The 21102-nt window shown below is 50.0% G+C and overlaps 1 protein-coding gene across 5 annotated transcripts in view; it reads left to right on the top strand.

Annotated features, from left to right (window-relative positions):
• Positions 1-21102, top strand: part of NRG2 (neuregulin 2) — a 168931-nt gene that overhangs the window by 117385 nt on the left and 30444 nt on the right. For all 5 annotated transcript variants that reach the window (XM_011382279.2, XM_011382278.2, XM_011382277.2 and 2 more), the window contains exon 2: positions 18842-19013. In XM_011382279.2, coding sequence (XP_011380581.1) covers positions 18842-19013 — 172 coding nt within the window. The remainder of the gene's footprint in view (positions 1-18841; positions 19014-21102) is intronic.

The raw sequence follows: 21102 nt of genomic DNA, 5'->3' as shown, positions 1-21102 counted from the left end.
TCCAGTGTCTATACTGGGCCTGCAATGTTCCACGTGCCTCCTCTCTAGGCTCCTTTCACACATATGTGCCACTCCACACACCCCATGTATAGACACACATACACTCATACACACACACTCATGCACACTCACTCACACACACTCAAACCCCTCAGCACATTGACCATCTTTTGGTTTTGCAAAAGCACAAAAGCTCCTTCTTGTCCCACAGCCATTGAGTGTGCTGTTGCTTCGGTCAGGAATGTCCTTCCCCAGCTCCCTTAAGTCCAGCCAACTCCTACTGATGCCTCGAATCCCAGTTTAAGTAATTTTTAGCGGAAGCCTTCCCTCGCTACAGTCTGTTTCCTCTATCAACCTGTATGTCAACATAGAAAAATGTTTGTTGAATGATTGTTTCCTTAATATTTAACACAAATTTTAATTAATTCGTTGTTTGTATAATTAGTTATTTGTCCATCCCCACCAAGACTGTACTATTCATGTAAGCAGCCTCATGTCTGTCTTGCTCATGGCAATCCCCAACACATAGCACTGTGCCTGAAACACAATAAGCCTTAATATAGATTTGCTAAATGAATGAACAGAGAGGTTGGCCAGGCTGAGAAGGGGGAAGGCCATTCTGGGCAGAGAGAGTAGTATGTGCAAAGATATGGAGAGGAGGCAGTACAGTGTGTGTGGCTTATAGGTAAATGTGGCCTAGGACTGGGGGCTAGAATGTTATGAACTGGGGCCCGATGGAATAGGGCTTTGGACTCGAATAAGGAGTTTGAGCTTAACCCATGGGCAATAGTGAGTGAAGTACTCCGGTTTAAGTTTTAGAAAAGCTCATTCTGATGGCCTTGAGGAGGTCAAAACTGATTGGACAAGACTTCAAGCAGGGAGACCAGAGTCTATGGGACAGGAGGAGAAAGTGAACTGAGGCAGCCTGCATGGCTGGGGTGGGGTAGATGTGAATGCCATTTTGGAAGCTGAATGAATAGGGAGTTGGAACAGAAGTGAGACTTGGGCTCTGGCTTTGCCCAGGACCCCTCACTGCCCATATGAATGGAGGTAAATATTCACTACACCTCAGTTGGGATGTGGGAGGAGGCATATCTCTTAAACTTGGTCTCCCCAGAGCTGGCCCTTGATGGGACAGGCTTGAAGCCCCAAGAGCACCAGAGATCAGCCCTCTGCATGGACATCACCCCCATTTTCTCTCTTTCTGTGTCCACCCACAGTACAGCCTCCAAGTCTAGTCAGGCCCCCAGGTAGTCATGGAGCCCCAGAGTCCCTGGCTTTGACTCAGAGTCCTAGCCTGCTCCCAGCTCTCTTAAGGAAGACACTGTCCAGAGAAGCCTTGGGACCCTCTCCTGAGGAGGCAGAGGACTGACTTAGATGATCTTTGACTCGGATTCCAGTTGGGATGGCTGTAAGGGGACACCTCAGGCTGAAAGAGGCAGGCAAACCGCAGGCTCGGGCTTTCTGGGAGCCAGAAGAGGGAGAGCCTTTGCTATGTAACCCTTTCGGCACCACACCCAAGTAGGAGGCAAGCGCTGTCCTTTTTGGCAGCCCTTGTCCAGTGGCTTATGGGAGGTGTGGTTCGTGGGGTCCGTGTCAGTGTCTGAATTCACCTCCACAGGCCTCGAAGAGAGAAACCAGCTGGTGCTGGCAACCTGGGCTATCAGAGTGTGTGTGAGAGGGAGGCTACAAGCCACCTGGGGCACCCAGGTTTCCCTCAGGCTACAGCCCCCTGCCCCTGGCTGGGAGGGGTTCCTGGGTCACAGACCCCTGCAACCAAGCATAAATGGTGGCTGCATAAAAGGTATTCCCCCAGATGGTGGCATCCCATGGGGTTGAAGTCAGACCGTCAAGGATGAGGAGGCACGGACAAAGTCCCTGTAAGGTCGTGGGGAGGGAATGGACGCGAGGCAGTGGAGACAGACTGCAGGGAGCGAGAGAGCTTCCTATCCCGCTGGGCTGGCCAGTGGGCTTCATTTCAGTCCCTTCCTGGGCCCTCCTCCCTCTGTCTCCCCACCCCCATGCTGTCCTTAGCCTGGCCCTCGCTGCGGGATCTCTACTCCCCCCCCCCCTTCCCCGATCACGGCTCAGGCCCCCAGTCCCGCTCGAGCCCCCTCTCTGGCGAGGAGGTCCGTGGCGCTCTGCTAGGACGCGGTCCTGCCTCACTCACTCGGTGGGCCCGGGGAGGGGGTCCAGGACTCAGAGCTGGGCCGCCCGCAACCCCCCTCCTGCCTGAACGGGTAGGGAGGGGGGACGAAGGCAGCGGGTGCGCGGGAGGGGAAGAGTTAAGGCCCGCCGCTCCCCTCCCCCGGAGGGTGTGACCGCCTATAAGACAGGCGCGCGCTCGGGCACTGGGGCTGCAGGCAGCGGGGGCGCAGCGCGGCTGTAGAGAGCGGAGGCTGTTCCACTCTACCCGCCTTGCATCCGTCCCACTGTCGGGAATCCCTAGCAGAATGTCGGAGTCCGGGAAGAAGGGCCGAGGCCGCGGCAAGAAGCACCCAGAGGGGAGGAAGCGGGAGTGGGAGTCCGACCCTCAGGAGAAAGGTAGGGTACCTCGGAGCGCCCATAAACCTCTTTTCGCAGGGAGAAACCTGCCGCCTGCTCGCCCGCCCCCTGCGCTGTGCGGGTGAGTCTGGGACTGTGCGACGGAGATGACAGACATCGAGGGGCGTGAGTGCCTGCGCGCGAGCCAGTCGCTGCGGCGGGGCAGGCAACAGACTGCGCACCAGAGCCCGTCTGTGGCTGTGCGCGCCTGTCCCCGGGCCACCGGGCGGGCGGAGGGGACGGGAAAGAGGCACTGCCGGCTGGTACCAGCCTGCGGGTGAAGACCCCAGAGCGAGCCGCAGAATGGAGCGGGTAGGAAAGACAGCGGACGAGCAGACGCGGGGCCTGGCGCGGCGGCGGAGCGCTCGGGAGCTGTCACTGCCTTCCCTTCCTGGAGTGTGCTCCAGGCTCGCTCCCACCCATGTGCCACACCTCCTTGAGTTCTGCTCAGCCATTGGAGCTAGGGCAGCAGCGCCTGCCATCTCCAGAGACCCGAAGGGGATGCCCTGTCCCGCGGGAGAGCCCCAGAGAGTAGGGAGCCGCTGCCTCTGCGATAGATATTTCCATGAGAACCGTACCAGACCTCAGACCCTTTGGTCTTCAGAAGTGATTCCCTGGGAACTTTGGGTTTTGTCCCCAAGGAGGGAGGTGAGAAGGTGTTCTGGGTGATCAGAGCCCATGCTGAGACCCACTATGGTGTCCTCGGTGAGCAGCTTTAGATTGAAGGAGGAAGGGCGCCCACTCAATGCACTGGTGTTGGACTTGTCAAGGATAGGCTAGGAGTCCAGGTCCACCTCTGCAGAATCAGGCTTGCATTGTTGGGGTGCGGTGCGGTTCTCATTTCGTTTACCTTCTTCAGCGTTTTTGTTAATGCCTGTTTTCTACTAGGCAGCAGGCTAGGCATGTTCAAATGCTTCATCTCCATGTAACAAATCTGGGGCAGTGAGTCCTAGCACCATTTTACAGAGGGAGAAACTGAGGCTGACTGAGGTTGAAGTCACAAAGTAAGTTCCTGAGATAGGTCTTGCGGGCTTCAAGTCAGCGTTCTGTGGACACTGCCACCCATTTTGCTGGATCTCTGTTCCTCTCACTGGGGTTCCTGTCGGAACCACAACATAAAAACATCTTCGAAAGAGCACGGGGCTGGGAGTTGGGAGGCTTCGGTTGTGGTTGAAAAATTGACAAAATGTCTTTCCTTTAATGAATTTCTGTGTAAAAATGAAGCAGGGTAGCAAGGTAGCCTCTGAGGTCTCTTGATTGGGAAGAGCCTAGGAACCAACAATACCTTCAGCCCAGTAGACAGAGGAGGTAAGAGAATTTAGAGGCCAGGGCTGTGTTTTCTTCCTTATTAAGGAAGCCTCTTTGCCCATTTCTGCTGGGTGAGTATGTCCACGAGCCCTGCCTAAGGAAAGGGACACTGAGCAGTATGTTGGTCAGCTTATCCTGGGTTCATGTGGTGTGGGATGACCTCTCAATCTGAGACCTAAAGGAATTCAGATGCCTATTTTCAGGATCAAAATTCATAAGTTTGGCTTAGTGAGCCGCCCCTCTTCTCCCCCGCTCCGCATACGCATCCTACTGGCACTTGGCAGGCTGGCTAGGTCTGGGCACCCCCCAATGTCAAAGCCGCAGGAGCTGAGCTGGGAGCAAGCCACTTGGTGGGCTTCATCAGGTGGGAATCGATAGTGCCAGGGAAGTGAGCAGCCTGCTGCCAAGGGTAGAGTACGCACTGGGGCACAGGTGGGACAGGCTACAAGTAGGAGATTCCACAGGCCTCTCAATGATCTCTTCCAGCACCTTCTACCTGGACGAGAGAGTCCTTCATGTCTAATTATAATCTTTCCTTATGCCTTTTCTTCTCTGCTTCCTCTCGTTTTCTGCTTCCCTGGGCAGCCAGCTCTTCCAAAAGCCTTTTTTCAGGGAGCTGACAGGTGAGCAGATACCAAGTAGACCCAAGGCCTGGGCTAGAGGGATTTTGGAGACCTGTGAAGTTCTGAACTGGGGAGGGAATAGGGAAGTGTCATGCTCTGACAAGATATCAGGAGCAAGCCTTATGTCAGTGAGAAGCAACAGTATAAAATTCCTGTATGTAAGTAGGGAGATGGGATTTCAAACCTGGTAACATGGGTGCTGAAGCCAACAGGGTGGCCTACAGAGCTGGAAGCATCTCTCACAACTCCCCTCTAGTCTCCTGAGGCTTCAGGGTCCTCTCATTGCATGCTCAGCGTGCCCCAGCGAGGGAGAACATGGACTGGGCAGCTGGAGAGGGGTCTTAGCCAGGGCAGGGCCGCATGTCGGGTACAGATTGGGACGTGCAGACCTTGAGAGTGTGAGAACAAGTTATCTACTAAAATCTTCAGCTTAGATGGGAGAGGGAATCTGGAAAGTGGGAGGGAGAAAGGAAGGAGAGAGAAGGGGACATTGGTGAATTGGCTTCCCCATCTCCAACTGTATATCCAGCAGGCCCCCATCTCCTCCTCTCCACGTACACCAGGACAGCGTGAGGAAGTGGGCTTTTCCTCTGCCTGAGCACAGGGTTCTGGGTGGGGCGTGCTCTGCTCCATGACTCAGAGTTCACCTGACGCCCGGTATCCCTACCTGGGTCTGGGTTCCCCCCTATCCCCCCACTTTCCCTTATCTCAGGAGATTTGGGGGGAGATGGCTGGCATAGCCTTGCCAGCCTTGACAGCAGTGTTAAGAGTGGGTCATAATCCCACTCATGTACCTGGAATCCACTCCTGCTCTGCCCCTGTGTGACCTTGACACTGACCTCCCTCTCTGGGCCTCTGGAAATACTCTCTGCTCTCAACTCTCACCTTCTCCATGGCAAGCAGAGTGGTTCAGTCAGGCCTCAGACCCAGTGTCTCTGAGAATTCTGAGAGGAGGAGAGAGCTGTGAGATTGGGGTTTGGGGTATGTGGGGGCGGGGGAGAGCTGGTCCCAAAGAAAGTGACAACCCTGAAGGTGCCCGTGTTGTTTTGAAGAATAACTTTGAAATTGGATTCCAAGTTACTGGCTGTTTTTGTGTTTCCTCCCTGCCCCCGCGCCGCCCCCCCCCCAAGACTAGTCAGTGTTTGATGGGAAAGTCCCCTTTGTTGGAGCTCCCCTGTGAATTGGGAAGCTGTGTCCACCACAGGAGGGCAGGAGGCAGGCTTTGTCTTCACTGGGTTGTTCTGGAATATGAAGGTGGATTACCATCACTAGTTTAGAGCTCTGGACACATCTCATTTGAACAGGCACAGAAAAATCCTTTCTCATCTCCCGCCTCTGGTAAAAACAGTACCCAGACTTCCAGGACAAACTCCCAGTCTTCAGGCTGTTCAGGGCCAGGCCAGAGATGGTGATATGCCCATGTGCATGTGGCTGAGCCACATCTGGCGGTTGCTTTTGGCATCCTCCACCTCTGGCCTTGGCCCCTGGCTGACCCTGCTGAGCCAGGCACCTGAAGCAATCCTCCTGCCACTCCAGGGCTCAGCCTGTGCCTCACACTCTGCTCAGGCTCCCTGGCACCTCAGGGTTCATTAGGAACAGTAACAACAAGCAGAGAGTAACTTTGTACTTCCCAGCAGTCTTTCATCCTGAGAGCTCAAAGCACTTTACAGACCAGGACTCATTGGTCCTCAGCCCAGGTCCTGGGCATTCAGTAAGGGGGTGGGGGAGGACAAGGGGACAGAGAGCTCTATCTAGTCTTCCAGACTGGCACAGCAGTGAGGCTGGTATAGGGCAGTGAGTCACCTGGGGTAGGGGAATGGAGTGGCCAGTAGGTCTGCGATAGTAAAATTGGACTAAGTGCTTCGGGCTGCAAACAGAGGGAATAGTTTCCCTTACCAGTATAATCTGAGCCTCTCTTCCCCTCAGGCCCTTTGGGCTGTGTGAGCTCTGTGAGCTGCTGGCAGAAGAAGAAGCTTCTTGGGAAGCAGAGGCCCTTAGACTCAGATATTGGCAGGAATCCCCAAGTGATTCCTGTTACTGCCCTCTGCCCTTAGTGCCAGAAGGTTCAGGGACAAATCAAGGCAGCCCTGACCTTAGGGCAATGCCAGTGAGGAGTGTATGGAGGAAAGGTACCAGCCCAGCATGGGCAGGCCCCAACCCTGGCTTCAGTGGGCTTCCTAGAGGGGCTTCCCATGCATGGTCAGCCCCGCTCACCTTTCTAGGCCTTCTCTCACTCTCTGACCCACAAGGCTGACCTGCGGGACAGTTGGCATAAAGAAGAGAGGAGTTTTTTTGTTTTTTTTTTTTTTTTTTTTAAGCACTGGCAAAGCTTTGCCAAAACTTGAGACCTAGGACCCATGATTCCATTGTTTTCCCACTATTTCTGAGCCCATAGCCACCGTACATAACTTAGCCGAGGTGAGTGGCAGCCTATCCTCCCTGTTAGCCTCTAGCCCAGCCCTGGTATAACCAACCATCCATTTAGCAAAATTTCCAGGTTCTGGCCACATAGTAACTATATAAACTGCGTGTACTTTCGCTCATTTTTGTGTACTCAATTCTGCAAGCATTCATTGATCTCCTATTGTGTGAATAAATTATAGCTGCTGCCCTCAGGATCTAAGGCAGATCCTCACACAAATACCTATGACTGGAACCAAGGGTAAGGCCAAGGATATGGGCCAGGTATGGTGAGGAGAGGAATGGTTTGTTCCAGGAGGGTGTAGGGAGAGCTTCACAGAGGAGGTGACGTTGTTTGAGCTGAGCCTGCATGGTGACTAGGAATTCACCAGAGCAAGAAAGGGCCTTCCAAGGAGTAGGAATATGACCACGCATACTTGCATGGGCAAGCGGGACAGGGAGGGAGGGAGCTATCACTTACTGAGTACATTTTACATGTCAGTACTGATTCTATAAAGTATAGGTATTATTTATCATCTCCACTTTACAGATGAGAAAACCGAGGCAGGAAGAGGCCATGACTTGCCTGTGAGCCGGCCATGAGTTAGTTAGTGGCAGGATAGGATCTTAAGCTCAAGTCTGCCCCCTGCCCTGCCTCACCACGCACAGTCTACCTGGCTCTCGGCTCTTCCACAGTCTATGCCCCAGAGGCAGAGGACACTCTGTCTTCTTGTTGGAGCAGGTCCTCCCATCACATAAACTGGTCAGATATTTCCTTTCTGGGTGGGGTTTAGGGGTTACAAAGATGAGCAGTTGCATCCCTGCCATCACAAGGAGCTTGCAGTGTGACTATGGCGGTAAAGTGCAAACAGAGCCGTGGAGAACTGACACAGGAGGATGGCCTTGAGGCTGCACCAACAGGCAGGAGTTCCTGGGACGACTGAGGTGTTACTGTGATCAAGAGGTCTAGCCAGAACCAAGCTGGGGCTCCAGAGAGCCCAGCTAGATCTAGCACCAATCTGGGTAGTTTTCTGGTCCTGTGGACAGACCTAATTACAGTTGCCCTAATTACAGGCTGACCCTGACAAGGGCTGATCCAGAATGGATAGAAGAGACTCATTCCCGTCAGAGTAATCTGGGAGGCTTTCTGGAGGAGATGGGCTGAGGTGGGTCTGGAGAATGGAAGGAGATCTAAAGGGCTGGGCATTCGGGCTGAGGAAACCACTTGAGCAGAAGCGGGAAACAGGGCATTTGGGAAATAAAGTGCAATCCTGAAGATACGCCGCCCGTGGCGTATAGGAGGGAGAGACCAATGGGATGAAACGGTGAGTTTTCTGAAATTCAGGCTGGTGAGTTTAGATTTACCTGAAACAGACTTATCTCTGACTTGTGGTGCAGTCAGGCATGGCTGGATCTGAGCTCATGGTTCAATCCCTTCACTATACAGATGGGGAAACTGAGGCCCAGAGAGAGTTCACACACCAATGAGGTGAAGGGTTTGGCAACCACTGGGCAAGAATTAGAGCAACAGCTTCTGGAGGCACTGCCCCCTCACCCAACCACTACAACCTTGTCTCCCACCTCCCACGTGGCCACCCAGTCAGATGGGATTTCTCTTAGTTTCTTGAGTGTGCTGTGGTCTCCTGCCACCGTCCTCTGAATCTGTTTTTCCCTTTGCCTAGAGCACTGTGTTCCTTCTCTTGGCCAACTCCTGTCACCCTTCAGGCCCAGCATAGGCTTTGCTTCCTCACAGAGCCCCCACTGTCCCCAAGGTGAGGCAGGAGGGTGAGGTGTATCCTCTGTGCTTCCCCTCAGTGTCTCCCCCCACCCCCGTCACAGTACTCATCCCACTGTATGGGCAAGACCTCACTCAGCTAGAATCTCCATCAAGATCATGTCACCTTGACCCTTAGTGCCTGATCTGTGCTGAGTGCATGATGCATACATGAGCAAACAAATGAAGGACACTCTCAAGCCCTTTCATCATTGTACATGGAGACCTTGTTGGCCTTTCTCCTGTTTGAGGAGAGAGGTCTCATGGGAAGAGGCTGCCCTGGCCAAGCTTCCTGCCTTTGACCACTGGCCCCTCAGAAGTTGGGCACCTTATGGGCTGCGCAAGGGTAGTCCTTCAGTGAGGACCCGACTTCATTACCTACTCTGCTATCCTGGGCAGATGCCTACTTGGGCAGAGAAAGAGGTGAAGAGCTGAGTTGGGAGGAGTATTAGGTGGAAAAGGGCCCTGGGATTAGCTGCCAAGAGGCCTCAGCCTCCCCTGAGTGCTTGCAGCAGTCTTGATCTAGGCCACTCTGAGGCACCCGTCAGTCACAGTCCAGCTTTACATCATTAATTCATTTGTTCAGCCAATGATCAGTGAGTACCTAGTTAGTGCCAGATGCCAGGAATATAGCAATGCTCTCAGCCCCAAGGTCCCCACAGTCTAAAAAAACCTGGTTAACTCTGAGATAGGGAGCCCCAAATAGGGTAGGAGAAACACTCAGGAAGTCTGTGTGAGGCAAAGATTGCTTCTGGCTGCGTGATTTATAGGAAGGTGGCATCTCAGGAGATCATGAGGAATTTAGATTAACAAGAGCTGCCAGTCATTGAGTTCTCTCTGTTCCAGGTACTGTGCTAAGTTCTTGACATACATTACCCCCATTTAATTCTCACCGCAGTCCTAAGTGGATGAGATTGTCCCTGTTTTACAGACAAGGAACTAAAGGCTCATAGAGGTTATGCGAGACATCAGACAGAGCCGGAGTGCAAATGGAGACCAGTTTGAGGCCTAGCCTGCATGTCTGACACTCTCAACTGTGCCTTTGTGTGAGGAATGGCATTAGAGTGAAGGGGTATTGAGGGAGGCAGAATATAGGAATGTTTGGGGAACAGCCAGTGATTTTGGTCTGCCTAGAATATATGTCCTGAAGGGAAGTGGTAGGGCGAAAGCAGAGAGGTATGTATGGGAAGGGGGCCTGTTCACTGACCCAGTAAGCTTGCCCCAGGGGCCCTGGCTGCCAGCCAAGGAAGGCAGGTGGCCTTTATTCTACAGACTTCATGGAGCCAAGGAAGATTTCTGAATGGCCGGAGGCACATAGAGGTGATTCTGCCCCTTAACCACTGCTAGTGTAGTGGTACTAAGGGTAGGGGACACAGTAGAGCCAGAACCAGGGCCTGGCAGACAAAGAGGGCTAAGAGGGTGAAAGGCTTGGTGGAAGGTTAATGGTCTTGATCTTTGGGGAGAGTCAAGAGAGAGTTGTCACAGACGACAAGGTGACTGAAAGAGGGAACCCAGGAGCAATATAGGGAGAGAAGACAGGGAAACTAGTTTTCCCTCATGTTATATTTGAGCCAGTTATTGAATAATCCAGGCAGTCATACATTTTGGGGTGAATTCTTTCCAGCTCCCTCTCTCTCACTAGCCAAGACAAAAGGACCATATCTCAGCCCTCCCAAACCCCAGAGTGCCTAGGCCAGGGCTCTCTATGCCTGTAGATGGACTTGCAGGGAAGAAATCGGACCCTCTAGCAGCCTGAGGCCCCCCACACACATTGGGGTATGTGCACATGGGCCTTATCCTTACTTATATCAGTCCTGCTAAGACCTTTCCCCTGAAATCCAACATTTCTTTGAATTCTTGTATTTTTATTTTATCTTAAAAATTCACATGAACTTGACATTGTACTCCATCATACATCTGTTTGCTTTAATACAAAGGTGCTGCTTTTCCTTACTAATGAGCTTGGCAGATCCTTCAGAAAGAGGCGAGATCATCCTTGGGCTTTGCTTGTATCCCAGTTTGAGAAGCCAGTCTTGCCTGGTGTATAAGGCCTGGTGCCTCCCCTTTCCCTGCATTCCCATGACCCAGAGCTTCACAAACGACTTTCTCCAGCCAGGCTGAGGAGGTGGGAAGTGCAAGCCCATCCCAAAGGGAACAGGGACTCTGGGATCCCCTCCTCCGATCAGCAGCAGTCCCTCCCCACAGAAGGTTCTTTGGTCCTGGCCCAGCTTTCCCCAGTGGGGAGATTAAAGAGAGTTTGGGCGAATGGTAATGGCCTTCTGGGACTGTCATCTCTGCTTTGTCCCTACCTCAACCCCCAACCGCCAAAGAGATGATAATGGTTAGAAGCCTTCCATTCTTCCATAGAGAGCTTTCTCTTACTCCATTCCTCTGAAATAGATAGAGCATAGTTTATAGATGAGTCAGCTGAGGCCCAGAGAGGCTAAACCACTTACTTACCTAAGGGCAGACAGCTGGAAAATCGGGACACTGGGACAAAGACCTGAACTGCACTGTCTTCAGCTGCCACTCTTTCCTCTGTTAAGCAGTGCTTCCTCTGTGCCTTGCCTGTGCCATCGCTAGGTGTCTCTGGCCTGTGACACAAGTACGAGTAAAATCCAAGGAAATCGTGTGTCTGTGCTGAGTACCTGTATGTCACTCCAGCAGCAGACACCTCTTCTCTGCAAACTCCCCGACATAGTCTCCCCTGACATACCCTAGGTCTTCATCTCTGCTGTCCCCTTGTCTCAGGCCCAGTGAAGAACTTCAGCATGTACCTGGGGCTGGGCATCTCTGCCTTGGCAGGACCCTGAGGAGGCCAGCATTTCGATCAGGATGCCTGGCTCCTGGTAGAGGGGGCTGAGGGGGCCAGAGTGTTGATCTTGGTGGTCAGGCCAGGCCTTGTTATGCCCTGCACTCACACTGTACGGTTGGGTGTCAGTGGATGAGTGCTTTCGGATAGGCGGGCAAAGCTTTAAGGCAGGAGTCATTTCTGTTGGCCTTGGAGTTGCCGAGTTTTATCTCCCCCTCCTTCTTCCCTTGTCCTTCTTTACCTGTCCTCCTGGAACAGTTTAGGTTTCCCCTCCAGCTCCCATCCCAAACCAGCCCTGGCCCCTCTTCTCTACCTCATAGCTGAGGAGCAAGGCACCTGGCCTGCTGAGATGAAAGCCCATCAGGTTTGGACTGGCTTTCACTGGTGCAGGGAAAGTGGCCCTCTGAGAGGCTCTGCCCCCTGCCAGTCTCAGTGGAGCCCAAACAAGAGGCAGAGCCTGACCTGAGCACAGGAACCATGTTGTCTTGTTCAGCATCCTACCCACCCCGGATGCCTGGTAGGTTACCTGGTCTATCATAGGACTGTAGGAGGTGGATATTTGTTGGAAGGGTATGAAAACAGGGCAAGGCAAGCCCAGGCACCAGGCTGGGCCTGGTTAGCTAAGGACATGTGGCTCAGGGGCCATCCCCTTTGTGAGGCCTGGCCCGTGAGTATCGAATGGTTCTTCTGCAGGCCACGGGAGGATACTTGACTGCCCGTTTCAGAGAGTAGGCCCTCTGTGCCCACTTAAATCAGCTGTGTTTTTAGTTGTTGTTATTGTTTTTTTCCTTTCTTATTTGAACTTGGAGTCTGTAATTAACCTCCAATAGGTCACAGTCACTTTGTGGGTGGGAGAGGGGTGGGGAGGGGGCCGCCCGCAGCCTACCAGCATCAGGACAGTGGGAGACTTTGATGATAAGCAGGCTGGCCACATTGTCTCCAGGTGTTGTCCTGCAAAGGGGACTGCTCAGCCTTAGTCATGAGATCAGGATCATTAACCCTTTTAAGAGTTTGCTGCCCCTACCCCCTGGCTGCCGGATGGAGGCCAGGCCAGGTCTTCCCTGGCTGGGCTGCCTGGCGATGTTCTAGGCGTCTGTCTTGCTCTCAGATCTCTGCGGGCTCCACACCCACCGCCCACAGCCAAGAGGAATGAGGTCAAGCTGCTGGCAGTAGTGGTATCTCCTGGCCTCAGGGCTGGGATGTGAGAAAAAAAGCAGCCCTGGTTGTTCTTGCTGCTGTTGTTATCTTCAGTGAGGTGCCTTCCGGGGATTCCCTGTCAAACAGACACAGGCCAGATGCCATGGCGAGGCATGAGGCGATGAAGAAACAGAAGCCACCAGATACCCCATGGCCCAACTCATGGCAACTGAGATGTGTCTTGAGATTTTAGGGGACCCATCCTCAAGAGAAGTATTGTTATGGAGACCCGGGTCCTCCTTGAGAGACCTTCCTCTTGTTATAAAGCTGCCAAAGGGGGGTCTCCCCGTACCCTCACACCCGCACACCACACCCCCACGCCAGAGAGCCCTAGTCCTGCTGCTTAGATATGCACTGTTCTAGGAGGAAGGGAGCTGGACAAAGTGACCTCTTAAGGAGTTTGGGAGCTCAGCAGAGAGGGCTTGGTCTGAGGAGGAGACGTTAGGGGAGGTGAAGGGAGACCTGCCCAACACCGAAGGGCCATCAGCTTGCCCCCCGCACCAGTGGGAAAGGAGCAGCCACAGGGATACAGGGTATCAGTGAAAGTCATGGAAGCAGAGTGTGGGAATTCCCACCCCCTTCTTGAGTGCACAGATCTTCTTCATGCTTCTGCCTGATGCTTCTCATCTGTCACTCTCCTGTGTGCTGGGCCTTTGAGAGTCCCCTCTGTGTGGGGAAATATGCACAAACCCTCAGGACTGTGATTCCTCCCTTTGGCTGCAAAGTTGAATTTATAGAGAAGTTTATTGCAGTATTGTTAATATTAGCAAAACATGAGAGACAGACTAATAAATTCATCTGAACAATGGAATATTGTGTGGCCATTAAGATGATTTAGATCTGTATTTCTAGATTTGAAGAAATGTTTTTACAATATAGTGACTGAAAAAAGTAGGATATAAAACATTTTAGAGAGAAAAGTCTTGCAGGAGATATTTGAAAACGTTGACAATGGTTTTCTCTCTGGTGGTAATTGAATAGACTTAAATGTGTTTTTCTTTTTCCTTGTATTGTGTAATTTTTCTACAACAAAAAAAAATGTATTTCTTATGAAACAAGACAATAACAGAGGAGGACAAACAGAGGAGTGGCTGCTCCATATACTACTAGTCTTGGACAAATCACAGAACCTGACACACAGTAGGCACTCAGTAAATGCACATCAACTGACTTGGGGGTGGGGGTTCAGCTCTTGTGCTGACAGATCCCAACCATCCCAGGAAGCCTGTTCCTCTGTTTAGTTCAGCTTTCACCTCAAGACAGCATGGGGAAAAAATACAGTGGTTTCCATACTAGCATTCCATTCTGGGCCCTGGGCCATAAAAGAGACTCAGATAATACTGGACCCAGCTCAGAGAAGGGGCCCAGGCAGAAGCTAAAGCTGGCCTAGTTGTGTCTGAGACCCCATAAACAGTATCTCCAGTTCCTCAAAGGTCTACTGTGTGAATAACCTCTTAGCCTAGATGTCCCCAAGAGCTGGTATTGGATCCAATGGCTGGAAGCCACAGTGGGAGTAGCAATGGTGGCTCAGGATAAGACTGAGCTTAAAATGCAAAGGGAGATCAAGTCATCTCCTGACTTGTAAGCTCTGATGCCTTCCCATCACAACTGCAAAGCAAATCCAGGGCCATCTTGGAGGGTTGTCCATGCTACTCACCACAGAGCTCTGGGCCCAGGAGTGAGAGCATCGAGGTTCTCTGGGAGTTGTTCAGGGTGCCACCTGGTGGGTGTTATTCTCTTTCCTATCACCTGAGCTGCTGCCCCTCCCTGCCAGGTGACTTGCTTAAAGCCAAAATCATAGCCTGTTCTCAGGGTCATATTCTCTTTCAAAATGCACATCTTCGGCTTTAAAAGAACTGTGAACTAAGATTTCGTTGAGCAGGGACCAGGACTAGATGTTGCTAGAGCAAACGACTTGGTTTTTAGTACAGCAGTCCCCCCTTATCTGTGCGGGATACATGCTAAGACCCCCAGTCGATGCCCGAAACCCCGGATAGTACTGAACCCTATTAACAATAATAACTAATAATAAAATAAAACTGTTATAATATACTGTAATAAAAGTATGTGAATGGCTTTGGGGCTTTTATTAAGTAGAATAAGGATTACATGAACACAAGCACAGTCACTGATAGCCAAGGCAGCTACTAAGTGACCAGCGAGCAGGGAGCATATACAGCATGGATGTGCTGGACAAAGGGGTGAATCACACGCCAAACAGGACGGACAGCACAAGATTTCATCACACTACTCAAAACGGCACACAATTTGAAACAGGAATTGTTTATTTCTGGAATTTTCCATTTAATATTTTCGAACTATGGGTAACTGAAATCTCAGAAAGCAAAACTGTAGATAAGGGGGGACTCCTGTATCTCAGTTGGTCCTTGTGAGGAACTGTTAAGAGGTATAAAAGAAGATTCTTTATAAAGAACACAGCATGATTCAAATGTATGGTTTAATTAATTTATTTATTTGTTATAGCGACATTGGTTAACGAAAATATATAGTTATTTTTATTTTGTCATCCTTTAGACCAGTGCTGTGTACTAGGTATATAATGTGATCTATATATATACAATTTTAAAATTTATAGTAGGTATATAAAAAGTTACAAAAGGGGATGGGGCATGGGCAGAATAAATCCAGACTTCTTGTCTTTGCTCACGTAGCCACATACCAGGCTCCCCTCATTTCACCCCTGCCTTCCAGAATCTTCCAGCCACATGGGCTTCTTTTTTCCAGGCTCCCTAAGAGCAAGCCACTTATCTGTCTGGTTCACTACTATGTCCTCAGGGCCCAGAACGATGCCTGGCATATAGTAGGTTGAGTAAGTGAATGAATGAATGAATGAATGAATGAGGAACATGTGAACTAGATGAGATTGTTCTGAAGTGAATGGACTATCAAGACCCCTGAACAAGGAGATGAAGGAAGGTAGTGATATAAGTAAGGGAGAATGATGCTGAGGCTTCAGTCGTATTTAGAATAATGAAGTTCCAGAAAGTCCAACGGATTGATAGGTTGATATATATAAAACCTCTGGATATCCAAAAAAAAAAAACTTTTAAAAATAGATGAAGCAAGTAACTGGGGAAGAAATGTAGCAAAAGATTAATAGTCTTAATATTTATAAAGAACTCTTATAGATCAATAAGATGAGCACCCAATAGAAAAACAGAGTACAGGCAAGAACAGACAATTCAAAAAGAAAAAATACAACGGGCCAATACACTTATAAAAAGTGGTCAGCCTCACCAGGAATCAAATAAATGCAAATTAAAACAACAGAGACATTATCTTTAGCCTGGCTAATTAGTGAAGATTACATATGATAATACCTCATGTTAGTGAGGGTGTGGAAAAAACAGGCACTGTCATTCACTGGTGGGAGTGCAGATTGATGCAACCTTTCCAGAAGGTAATTTGGCAACACGTAAAGCTGAGGAAGATTGCAAACCCTTTTGACGCAGCAATTCCACTTTTAGGAAGATTGCCTTAGGAAATAATTGCCGATAATAATAACAATAATAGCTAACCTTTATTAAATGCTCTGTGCGTGCCAGGCTTTACATGCATTATCTCATATAATCCTCAAAGCCATCTTCCCAGGAGACAGGAGCTATTTATCACCTGTCTTTTACAGATGAGGAAACTGAGGCTCGAAAGAATTAAGTCAATGACCTGAGGACACAAAGCTAACAAGTAGCAAAGCCTGGATTTGAACCCAGGCAATCTGAGTCAAGAGTCACACTGCTGTACAGCAGTGTACACTGGGTGTGTGCACTGGATATGTAATGTATACACTGGATGAAACTGCAAGGATCCTCCTCTGGGCTCGTTTATGAGGGGGAGGGGAGGGAGAAAAGAAAACATAAATTGTGATATACCCTTACAGAAATATAATGCAACCATGAAAAATGATGCTATAGGAAAAAAAAAAAAGATCTCTGAAAGGATATAAAATTGGTTGCCTCCTGGAAAGGCAACTAACCATGTGGCTATGGTCAGAAGCTAAAGGAAGACTTGTTTTTTTAAGTCATACACCCTTTTTCACTTCTTAAATTTTGAATCATGTGAATATATTATCTATTAAAATAAGTATAGATCTAAATACATATATATAAAGTTATGTGGAATAAGTTGTATATTCCACATTACTTTATTTTCTGGAAATGCTACTCAGTGTTCCAAGAAAAAAAAGTTTCAAGACCTTTACTTGGAGAATCGTACTGAAGTCAATGAAGATACTTCTTTAACTGTGTTTACCTATATGTTCCATAAACTGATTTGCTCATGGAACTCTTTTCTCAAATACTATCTGTTATCATCTCTCTGGATATTCGTATCCTATAGAATTCAGTTTGGGAAATATTATTATTAATATTTAATGCCAAGATGAAAGGCTTATATTGTTTCATTAAATGAAAGAAACATGTTACTGGCAATGATTCCTTTTTTGTTTGTTTCCAGTTTTTATTGTATTTATTTTTTTTTTAATTTTTTAAATTTTTATTGAAGAAATTATTTTAATTAACTTTAAAAATTTTTTTTCCCCATCTACCTCAATGATTGCATTTTGTTTAAAAGTAAGTGTGTGTGTGCCTGTGTGTGTGTTTTATTTCTGAGTACTAGGATAACGGATGATTTTGTTTTCTTTTACCCATTTGTATTTTTAAGTTTTCTAAAATGAACAAAATCATTTTACGAGAACTGTTCTTTTAGTCTATGTCATACATTTTTTAAGGCTTTGGGAGCCTTTTTATGATCCCTTCGTCCCTGCACCCCACTCTCATCTACTCCTTGCTTACAAGCAGCAGCTCAGGTTAGGTTCAGTGATGGGCCCCTATCTATAGCCAGGCCCTCTCACCTGCCTTTATCTGGAGCTAGCTCAGGTGTGTTGCTCTGAGTTGTTGAGGGAGGGACTGATGGCCTAGATGGGGTCAACCAGTACCCAGATAATTCCCTGGCCCTAGCACACCCTCTTTTCTGCTGCTGGAAGGATAAAAACAAGGATCTCCATTCTTCAAAGGTAGACAAGACTGCAAAAGCAGACACTAGCCTGATGCATTGCAAATCCAGGTGTCTGGGCTTTAGTCCCAGCTCTGTGGCTGCCTGGCTATGTGACCTTGGTCAAGTTTCACTGAGGCTCATCTTCATTATCTATGTCAGTAATGACTCTTGCTCAGGAACCAATGAGAGCATGCATGAAGGCATTGCGTGTTCTGTAAAGGGCTATCCCAAAGGAAATTATTATGTACCCCAGCAAGGAACTTGGGCTTGCCCTCACCTTCCTGAGGACAGAGTACTTTTTCCTTTCCTTTTCTTATTGTTTTTTTTTTTTTTTTTAAGGTTGTTGGAGGGAGAGGAGCTAGGGGATAAAGCATGGGAGACCCGGGCATGTGGAAATAGAATGGTGTTTAAGAAAAATGGGAGAAGCTTCTCAGTTCAACATTTGCAGCCCTGCATCCGTGGCTGGGCCTGTGCGCACCAGTGTAGCCCCATGCCTTTTCCCCCACACAGCCATTCCACTTCACTCATTCAAGTCAGCCTACCCCACTGGACCACATGTGATTCTCCCAAGCCACAGCCATGACTCTGCCTGGCCCACACCCTCCCTTCTCCTCCTAGCCCCACCCCTTAGATCTTAACTGAGTTCTCTCCTCCCCCAGCCCTGGTTGGGGTTGCTCCACTGGACTTCAGCATTCCCAGTTCTCCATGAACCATGTTGTGATGTTAATGCCAGGGCAGGTGCTATATCTGTCATCTTGGTCCACCTTTGTCCTCTGGGCCCAGCGTAGGCCTGGGGGGTGCTGAGACAGGAGTTATAGGTCCTTAGCACTGAAGTCAAGGAGCTTCAGTTCCCCATCTATAAATGGGTTTAATCGTTGCAGTGAACTCATGGGGTTATTTTCATAAATCAATGCATATAAAGCTCCTTGTACCATTCCAGGTATGAAGGAGACTCTCCACAGGTAATAACCACACTGACGTCATTGCAGACCCTTTGTGAATGCTCATGGAATTAAACTAGGAAATGACACCAGGAAGGGTGGCTCCCCGAGCTCACCCCTGCACCTCTCCAGGCCCAACCCAAGGACAGTGGCCCCTCCTCCACTGCTCATGCTTGATACTGTCCCCCACCCACCACCATGCTCACCTCTCTGCCTTATACCCCTACAGCCACCAAGCCCAAGCTGAAGAAGATGAAGAGTCAGACAGGACAGGTTGGAGAGAAGCAATCGCTGAAGTGCGAGGCCGTGGCCGGTAACCCCCAGCCCTCCTACCGCTGGTTTAAGGATGGCAAGGAGGTCAACCGCAGCCGAGACATTCGCATCAAGTATGGCAATGGCAGGTGAGCAACAGCCTTCCCTCCCTCCTGGCATCTCCCTTCCTGATAAGGTGGGGCCTCAGTTGGAAGAACTCTGTGCCATGCCCCAGATCACCTGTGGATCAGGTTCTGGTACCCCTGCCTTGCCAAGCCCAATTTTTTCTTGCAGTTCTGGTCCTTTCTGGTTATGTTGACTCACTGTCTTCAGACTATAGATGCTTAATTCATGTCTCTGGATGGTTGAAAGCAATTTGATTGTCAAAGTCAACTCTACCTGTGGAAGTCTCCTTTTGTCCCTAAAACTTCTCAAAGGACCTGCCACAGTGTCTGAAAGCCCGCCATTTTGGCAATCTTTGGTGAAAGAATCTGCAGAATGCATCTGGGAGGTGATGCATGATAATGGGCTGGTTTCTCAGCTCAGCTAACTATACTGAGCAGAGAGCTAGGTGATGGGAGAAGACTGGTGTTGGAGGCACCTTTCTCCCTGCCCTGCAAGTTTATTATCTGTTCTCCCAGCTTTAGCCTCTTTTCCTCCACTGCCCCATTCTCGGTCATCCCCACCTTTTCTGGGCCACAGGCCCCCTTGTGAATTCATAACATAACATCAACTGTGTGCCAGATGCTCTGCCAGAGGCTGGAGATACACCAGGGATTGGAATTGACATGGTCCCGAACTTCACAGTTTCTAGTCTAGCTACTAGTGTATAATCTGGTAAAGGCCTTAACCCTTTCTTTAGAAAGAAATGTATCTCATCCACCCAGTTTTGCTTACAATTCTGGAAGTCTACAGTCACTGACTCCCGTGACTCTGACAGGGGACGATGATCTCTCTAACATGGGCATGTATCTGATCTTCCATTCATTTTCTTGACAGATCTTGAGAGCCTGCTGTATGCCAGGTACAGCCCAGGCCTTGGAGCCCTTCCGACTCCTCTTCCTGGCCTCTAAGTCACTGCCCCACTTTTCCCCAACACCTCAAGTGCTCCTCATTCCTGCTCTTTCCTTTAATGACCCTGGACATGGGCCCAGGCTGTTCCCTATGCTGGCAGCTGCCCCATACACACACACACACGCACTGTCCCTGGGAAGGTTCTCCCAGGCCCAGCTTACAAGTCATATCCTCCACACCTTCCTGGGCCTCCAGGCAGCTCTTGTCATCTTCCGTTGTGGTGCCTTAGACACAGTTCCATTGCCTTGTTGAGGGGGTTGGGGGGAGGGCGGCTGTCTCTCTTTCTAGCATGAAAGAGCCTCAGAGTCTACACACACACACACACACACACACACACACACACACACACACACCCCTCCACTTTATGGCTTGGCAGAGGAGATCAACATCCAGTATAGAATTAATGAGAATTTTGCAGGATTAGCTCTCCTCTCTTGGGTACAGAGTGACACTAAGACTGGGCGAGTCATTCTTTGGGTTGACCTCAACTTTGAGCGATTTAGTGTCCGGGTAAAGCCTCAGTTTTATCTGACAAGCAGGTGACCCAGTCCAGAAACAGGGCCTGGTCAGCTCTTTTCCTTCTGGATATCAGGGACCCCTAAGAGCCTAAGGGTGCCCCTGTCCCTTTCTTGTCAGAGCCCTAACCTATCTGCTGCCTTTTTGAAACTTCCTTGCTCCATTCATCCTGCCCCTGGGCTCCCAGCAGTGAGCGGATGGGGTGGAGGAGTAGGCTATAGGGAATTTCTGATTCCCCTGTTGTGACTCAGAGAGAGCTGCCAGCTCCACACGCACTTCACCTTGTGTGGGAGCCAAGGGCAGGGGCAGGGATCTCCTTTCTGGCAGCATCCTCTTTCCTTCTGCCCAACTGCAGCTTGCCCTCTGGCCCTCTTAGCACTTCTTCTGCCCAGGCTACACTCAGTCTTGACATCACTCTCAGCCTGCAGAGACCCCCTCCCCGGCAGGTGTCGTCTGTCTCAGGGACTGCTCCAGGAGGTGTCTCACCCAAACCTTCTATGCCAGGAGAAAACTGGCCCCCCAAGCCCTGGGCACAGGGCCCTCCCCTGCAGAACCGCGTGTTCTCTTATTTATGAGGGGCAGGCTGGAACAGGCCCCTCGGGCAGGCAGAGGGAGGTAGACACTGAGGAAAATGTGTGGACGGGTAGA

The sequence above is a fragment of the Pteropus vampyrus genome, unplaced genomic scaffold (genome assembly GCF_000151845.1).
Source record: "Pteropus vampyrus isolate Shadow unplaced genomic scaffold, Pvam_2.0 Scaffold470, whole genome shotgun sequence".
Lineage (NCBI taxonomy): Eukaryota > Metazoa > Chordata > Mammalia > Chiroptera > Pteropodidae > Pteropus > Pteropus vampyrus.
The sequence above is the reverse complement of the archived record's forward strand: the minus strand, read 5'-3'. Positions and strand labels throughout refer to the sequence as shown.